General features: G+C 42.9%; 2 protein-coding genes across 2 annotated transcripts; both read right to left on the bottom strand.

Annotated features, from left to right (window-relative positions):
* Nucleotides 1-485: 485 nt before the first annotated feature.
* Nucleotides 486-3,375, bottom strand: LOC111942267 (uncharacterized). Its single transcript, XM_086873999.1, has one exon. The coding sequence runs from the start codon at nucleotides 3,373-3,375 to the stop codon at nucleotides 1,015-1,017; it is 2,361 nt and encodes a 786-aa protein (XP_086730125.1). The 3' UTR covers nucleotides 486-1,014.
* A 2,565-nt stretch (nucleotides 3,376-5,940) lies between these two features.
* On the bottom strand, nucleotides 5,941-8,965 carry LOC147646022 (uncharacterized). Its single transcript, XM_086874006.1, has one exon. It carries the CDS (start codon nucleotides 8,425-8,427, stop codon nucleotides 6,736-6,738), a length of 1,692 nt encoding a protein of 563 aa, XP_086730132.1. The 5' UTR covers nucleotides 8,428-8,965; the 3' UTR covers nucleotides 5,941-6,735.
* Nucleotides 8,966-9,785: the final 820 nt, after the last annotated feature.

Raw genomic sequence — 9,785 nt, 5'->3', positions numbered from 1 at the left:
AGCAAACCAAGGACTTAAACAAGAAAACACAGTTTATTGAGTGCTCATCAGCACTAATATGCGATAGAGGGAAAGAAAAGAGAAAACAAAGCATAAGGAAAAGAGAGTAAGGGGATTATAGCTACCAACGTTGAAGTCCACTCAGCCGTCCAACGACGCAGAGTCTTCTGTCCATTGGGGAGATCTCAAAGGAAGGTGAGTTTGGGGTATAATTTTATAGTCTTTTGCAAAGCGAGGGGCGCAGGGCCAAAACCAGAGGCGATTGATGATCATTGTGATGAATTCCATTGCGCAGGGAGCAGGTGTAGGGTACAGAGCGATCCATGTCTTGCAAGTCTTTGCTCATCAGCAGGAACAGGGACAAGGTGTTGTGGAAAACCCATTGCACCGGGTACCAGGCACAAACCTCTGCTCACCAGCAGGAATGAGAGCCATGAGTCGTGGAAAACCCGTTGTGCAGGTTACCAAGCCTCTGCTCACCAGCAGGAACGAGGGCAGTGTACTGTGCAACCACCTGCAAACAATCACTGAGCAAACATCCATCTCAGCTAGGCCCAAACCCCCAAACCAAGTCCCTTGTGATATTCAGGGTCTCAGTCTCTGTCCTTGAGACGGTTGTGAGACAGATGAGGGAATCTTCGGACCGTCTCTTACACCACCCCGTGGCTCACAATCGTCGAGGTCTTTCTGCACGATGTTGTAGTGCTGCTGCAGAATTCTTCTCTGAAGTCTTCAGGACTCGTTACAGTTGGTAGTATATCCCAGAAAAAACAGAGACAGGTAGTAGGGAAAAGATAAGGGACAGAAAAAGGAAAAAGAGAAAACAAAAACAATAAGAAAATCAATATATTGATTTCAAAGAAAAACCATTCCATATATATAATTTCAACTAAAACTTACAGATTGGTTTCTTATCTTAAAACAAACAATAAATTATATTCTAAAATACACCATGATAAAATGATTAACCTCATAGTCACAATGTCAAATTATTTATTGTAGTGCCTGCATAATTCATCGAGTATCGATAACCTTAGGGGTATCAGCAACATGTAAAGTACCAATCATGTTGTGTGCATCCATTATGGAAGTCAATTGTGTCAACCGCTTCATCATTCTCCAATTCAGGATGTACAAAATTGCTGATAGAACAAAACCAAGTAAAACTAAAACCAAGAGCACGATGATGGGATGACACAATTTGTTCAAAACACCTGTAGCAGTTGGTGACCACCCAAAAAGAGTGTCCCACCACTTGTGTTCAGCATCTTTCCTTACTCTTTCCAGAACACGACGTATTCCTTTCACATTGTGGTGAACCGTAACTAAGGTCTTTTGTCCATCCTTTTTGATCTTTTCCAAAATTTCGATTAAATCCTGGTGAAGCAACAATTGCCTTACCAGAGTAAAGTTCATTCCAATTGGAGCAGGCACTAAACGATGAATCAAAGTGTAATTATACTGCAAAAGATAATATGAAGTAACTGGAGCTAAATAAGAAAAGTCACAACCTATAATCTCAGTAAAATTGCATACACAAAAATTTGAATGATTCTTAGTATCCACTACTATGTTTTCTACAAGCATACTATCACAAGCAGTTCTCAAGCATACACATCCATTGCCTACATACACAAGCACTGTTTCAGAAGTGTCATTAGGATGGATTTCAAAATGACAGATATTCTGTTCTGTGTCTAAACAAATGTCTTGAGCTTTGATTGCATTACTTTCACAGATAAACCCTTGTTGTTCCCGGACAATACAATTTTCCAAACCAACAGTTTGCCATTTCCCACCAATCTGACGGGCCCATTCCCTATGCTCTAAAGGATAGAGAACAGCTCCGTCATGATTCAGCCCCAGTGCAATGATAGGAAAGATTGAATGTACTGAAGCATTACGTATTGTCAACACAAAAGCTGTGGCTGTGTTTGTGATGGGATCGTAGGTAAAATTTACCAAATTCCACCAAGATTGAAATTCCTTTTCAAAATCATTGGCATTGTCCCAGACTATTTTCCGAATCTCAGTGGGAAAGGTGCCTTCTTCACCCTCTCTGATAATTGATGCAGCAACTGACTGCATCCACAACTGGGCTTGAATACAGCTAAGAGCCAGAGAAACATTGTTTTGGGTAGCACTGAGTGCATCAATTATTAATTTGTGATCATCTACATTTACCCTTTCCCAATTTGGTAATATGTTTGATAGCAACCACTGTTGGGTTCCCAAAGCAGTTAAAGATGACCTCAGTGGTTGTTGTATTTTGGTCAAATCTTTAGTTGCAACAGCCAATTTATTCATCAATACTTCTGAATCAATACTATTCAAAATTCCTAGTCCTGATCCCACGACACCGGTTATATCTCTTGTCATCCGTTTGTGAAAAGAATTTCGCTTTCGCAACCAGGTTGTCCACCCCTCAAAGGAAGTTTGCAAAAAAGGTGAACAAGCTGGCTGAATCTCTGAGACATTGTTTTGCATTAGTAATTTAACTTGTTTGATAGACCATGCTGGATTAAATAGCATTTGTTGTTGGCCAGTTTTCCTGATTACATAGGGTCCAATTTCAGAAATTTTTGGAGTCAATCTAATTGGTGGTTGTGTGGTAGGTAGTACAACCTGAACATTAAGCTCTCCCCAATATTTGGTATTGTTTTTACCACACACGACTTTGGAGGACAATTGTACAGCTGTTAAATTCAGCCAACAATCTTGATTCCGAGTTTCACAAGATATAACCTGGCCACGAGATCCGGCAACTTGACTGTGTACAGGCTCAGTATGGGATCCGGTACTCAGTCTGCAGCGTATTGAAACATCATCACCTTGAGTTAACAGAAAAGAAGGGAAAACGTTAGTTTTACCATTCAGCACAAAAGGGGTATTTACACCATGGTATGTGATTATCACACTTAATATAGGCCTTGTTACAGCATTTATTTTAAATCTGTGAATTAAACCTGTAAATCCTGATTGCCAAGTGCAGGTCACGTAAACTGGTCTGGTTAAGGTAAAATTGTACCAGCAGTCAGTGGGTTCACTTCTACAGAGCTTCGTGCTTTCGACATTGTTGGTGCTCGGATCTAGTGTGTAGTTTCCAATGTTCTTCTGACGGCAACACAATATGAGGGGATCATATTTGCCGCATTTCCAATCTTCTGTGGAACAAAGTTCTGCTGAAATATTAGGGTGCAAACTGCTTGTTAAATTCGGTTCAAGAAGGTTTCCGGCAATTGTAATGGTGGAGGCTTTTTCATAACGAGATTTTTCTATTTTCCTACATCCTATCTTAATTTCCTCCCCAATTGCTCCTGTTAGTATTCTAACCCAATCCTTTTGATCCCACTCCCAGTCACCCGGGCGGTACATTTCAGAGTTATGCAGTACTACAATTGCTAGATTTCGCTGATGGTCTCCAGGGTGATGTCCTATGGCATAGTTGCTGGTGACTGCTTCGGACCATGGCCACTCAGTCGAGTTTTGGCCATGATATTGCGGCAGGATGAAAAGAAGGATTAGTAGTGTTATCATGGCTTATTCAATTTTCATGTTCCTCGGAGTTCTTCTGTGAAAGTAAAAGAAACAACAGATTCTGCCACATTGGGGCAGGAGATTAAAATGAAGGAATTATCCAGCGTGTGTTTATCCGATGCTCCTTCCCCAGGGCATCAGATGCTACCCACGCATACTTGTTCAAGGGAACTTTCAGTATCAGTGGCACTTCCCCTACTGTGGGGAGGTCCACCAAAACCGGCTGACCAGGGTAGTGCGCTGGATTCTTAGAATCGTTTGGCCCCCATGGTGCAGGGATGATGTTAGGAGCTTTTGGGCAAAAGGCAGTGATTTTGGGACACCCATTCACCCCCCATCTATCATTTATAGTTTTGACAGCTTTCCACAATCGAACATCCCAATTCCCTTCATGTGGTTTCAGGAGTCGCTTAAGGAGACCATTGGTTCTTTCTACAATCCCGTTAGCTTGAGGGTAGTAAGGGGTGTGAAAGGTCCATTTAATTCCCTCATCCTTTGCCCAATCTTGCACAACTTTAGCAGTGAAGTGAGAACCATTATCAGATTGAATCTCTTGTGGTTTTGGAAAAGTTCCAAACCATCCCTGCAAAGCCTTAACAGTGTTGTCACCAGTGGCTCTGTTAAAAGCATAAGCCTGAACTAACCCGGACACAATTTCTACCCCTACCAGCACAAAGTGTTTACCTCTTGACTGTTTGAAAGGGCCGATATAATCGACTTGCCATGCATCCCAAAGTCCTTTGCCTGTTCTTAAATGCAAAGGGTCATCTTTCAGAGGGTGTCTTTCCAGCCGCTTGCGGCATTGCTCACAGGCTGATATACATGTTTTGCACATTTCTCTGGTAACGGGCCACCCTCGAGCAAAAGCTTCTTTATACAGATCCTTTACACCTGTGTGTTGTCTTTTTACATGCAGCCACTCTAATAAGTGATCCCAGTCATCTGTAACAAGTTCCTCCTTTAGAGGACTTATTCTTGTCAGTTCATCAACTGCATTGTTCAGGTTACCAGCTAAATCTCCATTTGTTTGATGTGAAGCCACCCAACCTACAGCAAAATTTCCTTGGGTTGCAATATTTAAAATTTCTTGCCATTTTTCCTTCTGCCATACTGGAATCCTATTTACTTCCCAATCATTTTGTTGCCAAAAAGAGAGCCACTCTGTGCATCCCTTAAACACAGCATAGGAGTCAGTGTAAATATAAACTACAGAGGCATTCTGTGCCTCTCGTTTGAAAACGCTCCAAACAGCTATTAATTCACCCACTTGAGCACTGCCTTCTCCTTCAGTAACTATTTGTTCACCTGAGGAAGTGTGGAGAGCTACTGCCCGGTACTTCCATACCTTCCCTTCTCGCTTGGCAGAAGCATCAGTGAACCAAGAGTTTGTTGATTTTTCGGGGGAGAAAGGAGGGGCTACCTTAATTACAGAAACAGGGTTTTCGTGGCCATCAGCCAAGCTCTCGGTTTCTTGTATGGCCAGATTTTTTATCGCTCCTTCAGTTATTGAAAAGATGTTACAGTAATGTTCGATCTGGGCATACCATTTTCTTACTGAAGCCCTCTGTGCCACCCCGTCAGGGGGGGGAGTCCCAGTAGTAACTGTTTTTATAACTTTAAAAGGGCCTCTCAGCACTATGGGCTGTTGTCGTGTAATTTTCTCCACTTCTATGAGAGCTATGCTGACCACAAACAGTCCCTTTTCCCAAGTGGTGTATCTCTTCTCAGCATCTTTAAAGCCACGGGAGAAAAACCCAACAGGTCTTGTAGGGCCTTCTGGACCCCGTTGTCATATGTGAACTGACAGTGCTGAAGCAGCAAACCCCCATTCTACTTGGAAAGGATCTGTGGGATGTATGGGACCCAGTGCTTGATAGGCTATTGCTTCAAAGATTAACAATTGCAATGCCTCTTCTTGGGAAGGGGTCCATTCCCATTTCACCCCTTTTCTTAACAAATCATAAAGGGGTCTGGCAATTATTGAAAAATCTGGGATGTGTTTTCTCCAAAACACTAACAAGCCTAAAGCTTGTTGAAGTTCTTTCTTGGATTCAGGCATTTTAATCTGATCTAGAGTGGTTAGGGTATCAGGTGGGATACATGTCATACCTCCCTTCCACCAGATTCCCAAAAACTTCACTTCTTGTGATGGTTTCTGAATTTTTTCTGAGGGGATTTGTAGGTCAAGGCTTTCTAGGTGAGATACTATTTTTTGCTGAACCTCCCCCACTACTTCCTTTTCCTCTCCCCCCACAAGAATGTCATCAATGTATTGATAAACAGCTATATCCTCAGGTTTGGATATTTTTTCTAATTCTTGTGCCAAAGCATGGTGTGCTAAGGTGGGAGAGTGTTTGTACCCTTGTGGTAATCTGGTGAACGTGTATTGCTGACCGTCCCAAGTAAAAGCAAAACGGTCCATGTCCTCTGGCTGTATAGGTATCATAAAGAACATGTCTTTGACATCTATAGTTGCCATGAATGGGTGAGCTTTTTCTTGAATTGATATTATTAATTCAGCTAAATTTGGAACCGCTGCAGTGAGGGGATCTGTGTTGGCATTTAGCCTGCGAAAGTCAATGGTAAGTCTCCATTTTCCATTAGGTTTCCGCACTGGCCACACTGGAGAGTTAAAAGGGGAATGAGTGTTAACTATTACCCCTTGATCTCGTAAATCCTGAATTACAGTTTTGATGCCTTCCTTGGCACCAGAAGGGAGAGGATATTGTTTAACGTTAGTGATTTTGCTGTGTGGCAGGGAAGGTGCCATTTGGAGCAAGTTAATGTTAAGACGTGATGTGCCAAAAGACCACAATAGGCCGTCCTGATCTTCCCACTGCCTTCCAGCCAGAACATCCATGCCTAACAAATCATTTGGGATATCTCCAAGCACTACTTTGATAGTTAATTGTTCTTCCTCTCCAGGTAATAAAATTTTTACAAAAGCTATTTTCATAGCTTCTGAAGTTCCCAAAGCATTCAGGACACAGTATCTTTTCTTTACTGGAACAATTCCACATTTTTGGGCAGTTGCATTTGTTAATGCAGAAATTTGGGCTCCAGTGTCTATTACAAAAGTGACCAGTGTTCGCTTGGGACCAACTATTGCTGTTATTAATAAATCTCCAGTTTGTCGATTGCGGGTGAGCTGTCTAAGATATATCCAATTGCCCCCCCCATCTCTATGCTCACCTTCAATTAGAGACGGGGGTTCAAGTTTCCCTGCTTTTGAAAATGTTTCAATTCCATTGCTAAACTTTGGGGTTGTTTCTGCTCCCTATCCAGAGCTTGGGAGTGATTTTGCTTTGACCCACTGCTCAGAAACTGTGATTGTTTCTGTTCACTGTCCAGAACCTGTGAGTGATGTTGCTTTGGCCCACTACCCAGATATTGTGCATAAGGTTGTGTTGGCTCACTGCCTGGAGTAGGCTGAGGGGAAGGTGGAGCGCTTGGTACAATGGGACTGGATTCCTGCCACCGAGAAACCAGTTTACTTAATTTTTCAAATGGTAGGTTATCCATTAACCCCTTTGGTATCCCCTTTTTCAGCCCCAAGTTCCACCAATACTGTCGGCTAGAAATTTGCCCACCCTTTTCTGTTTTCATGTTAGGAGGGGCAATGTGCCTAACACCATTTGTTCTTTCTAGCTTTTCCTCTGGGGTTTTTACAGGACCATATTTCCTGTTATAGTTTAGTAACTCTTCTGCAACTTCACTCCATGTCCAAATTTTGTGATTTCCAGCAGCTAAATTGAGTTGTGAGTTTGTATATGGTGAAGGATTCGTGTACGGAGAAAACCCAGGATCAACAGATCTACTTTTGTTATTTGGGTTTTCCAGAAGCCTGTCCAGTCTTTCTATTGGGCTTATGGCAGCTATCGTTTTCTGGAGAAGGATAGCAGTGGGTTTAAGCGATTCTGGAAGGCCACGAATTAAAGGAGTCATAATTTCAGCCTTCACGGGTAGCAACATTGGTGATTCAGAACCAACAATTAATTTTCTTTCATGAATCAGTTGTAGACAAGCTGCCTTATGAATGTTTTCTAGAATTTGGTCTGGGGAGCCGGTTAGAGCTACAGGATCTCCCCTTTCCAGGGGTTTAAGTCCCCCCGCCCAATATGCAGCTCGCTGTGTTAGGGACCATGGGTTGCGGTTATCTCCTGTTGTTAAGAAAACACCATGTCCCCAGTAACCACTTGCTTCCTGTTCAGATAATCGAATTTGATCTCCCCCTGTGAGAGACACTCGAAATACGTATTCTGTCTCTGACTCGTGAGGGAGACGCCCGTACTCCTTTTTTAACTTAGCCAATTCAGTAGCAGTGTATGGGATTTCTTTAGTGGTTATATGTGGATCAAGATCTTCATCATTGATATAGTTATATTCTGTTTTAATCAAAGGTCTTATTTCGGAGCAACAGTTTTCACCACAATTTTTTACCAAATGTAATTCTGCTTGAGGATATATGTGATTTATCTGAGGAGTTTCTTTTTCCAGCGACTCCTTAAAGGAATCAGCACACTGTGAATTTTTGGCACGCTCCTCACTCAGAGCAGTTCGTAAGAAATGAATTTCATTTTGCAAACTTTCAACTAAATTTTGTAGGGATTGTATAATTACATTCTCTTCCTGCCTTCGTCTCGTGCGAGCCTCTACAGCCGACGTAAGGCAAGCTCCCAATACAGAACAAATTATGGTTTTATTACAGCCAAATTTGAACTTTGCCTCATGTTGCAGGGAGCAAATTCTATCAGTTACATTTTCCAGGTTGAACCAATTATTTTGAGCCCATTCTTCCCCAGCTGGGGAGGGCTTAGCACTGTGTTTTGCTAACAAAGCAATGAATGCAGCTTTATCTTTTATACTAGAGTTTTCAGAGTGTTCACTCATGTTTGTGTGTGTGAAGGGTTCAGTACCACTACAGGGAGGTAAGACTTAAGTTATGCACAGACGCAGCCTTTGCCACGTCACCCTTCGCGTCCCTGTATGGATGAAGAGACAAAATCTGCTTGGGAGGCACCCCTTTATGTTAAAATTCAAGTTGTCTCTTCACTACACCAAGCAGTCAAAATTCATCAAAAACACATAACAGTACACAGAACCACTACAGGGAGGTAAAACTCAGTCACACTACATCAGACACAGCCAACGCTGCGTTCACCCCTGTCGTGGGTGGAGAGACCAAATCTGCTTGGGAGGCACACCTTTATGTTAAAATTCAGACTCTCCGCTACACCAAGCAGTCAAAATATAAAAAACCAGTAAGTCCCACCTTTTGTACTCAAAGATCCCGTGTAAAATTCTGAAGACAGAGCCCTCAAATGAGTGTAGGGGTGCTTTTCACCTGGGCGTGTGCAGTTTGTGAGAAATTCGAGTCGCCTCCCTTGCTTTCTAGACACTGCTCACCAGTGTGGCAGGCTGGGTGCGGCTGAAGCGAAACGTCCTTCCCCTGATACAGACTGCACAACAACCTGCAACCCCTTCTGTCTCTCAGAATCCTGTCCGTGACGCCAATTTATGTCACGATCCGCAAGGTGGGATTCGTGATGTGGTTCTTTTAGCCGGTCTTAGAGTACAAAAGATTATCAGCAAACCAAGGACTTAAACAGGAAAACACAGTTTATTGAGTGCTCATCAGCACTAATATGCGATAGAGGGAAAGAGAAGAGAAAGCAAAGCATAAGGAAAAGAGAGTAAGGGGATTATAGATACCAACGTCGAAGTCCACTCAGGCGTCCAACGACGCAGAGTCTTCTGTCTGTTGGGGAGATCTCAAAGGAAGGTAAGTTTGGGGTATAATTTTATAGTCTTATGCAAAGCGAGGGGTGCAGGGCCAAAACCAGATGAGATTGATGATCATTGTGATGAATTCCATTGCGCAGGGAGCAGGTGTAGGGTACAGAGCGATCCATGTCTTGCAAGTCTTTGCTCACCAGCAGGAACAAGGACAAGGTGTTGTGGAAAACCCATTGCACCGGGTACCAGGCACAAGCCTCTGCTCACCAGCAGGAATGAGAGCCATGAGTCATGGAAAACCCGTTGTGCAGGTTACCAAGCCTCTGCTCACCAGCAGGAACAAAGGCAGTGTACCGTGCAACCACCTGCAAACAATCACTGAGCAAACATCCATCTCAGCTAGGCCCAAACCCCCAAACCAAGTCCCTTGTGATATTCAGGGTCTCAGTCTCTGTCCTTGAGACGGTTGTGAGACAGATGAGGGAATCTTGGACGGTCTCTTACAACAGGTC

This window comes from Cyanistes caeruleus, unplaced genomic scaffold (assembly GCF_971803275.1).
Source record: "Cyanistes caeruleus unplaced genomic scaffold, bCyaCae1.hap1.1 HAP1_SCAFFOLD_131, whole genome shotgun sequence".
In the NCBI taxonomy this organism is placed as follows: Eukaryota; Metazoa; Chordata; class Aves; order Passeriformes; family Paridae; genus Cyanistes; species Cyanistes caeruleus.
The sequence above is the reverse complement of the archived record's forward strand: the minus strand, read 5'-3'. Positions and strand labels throughout refer to the sequence as shown.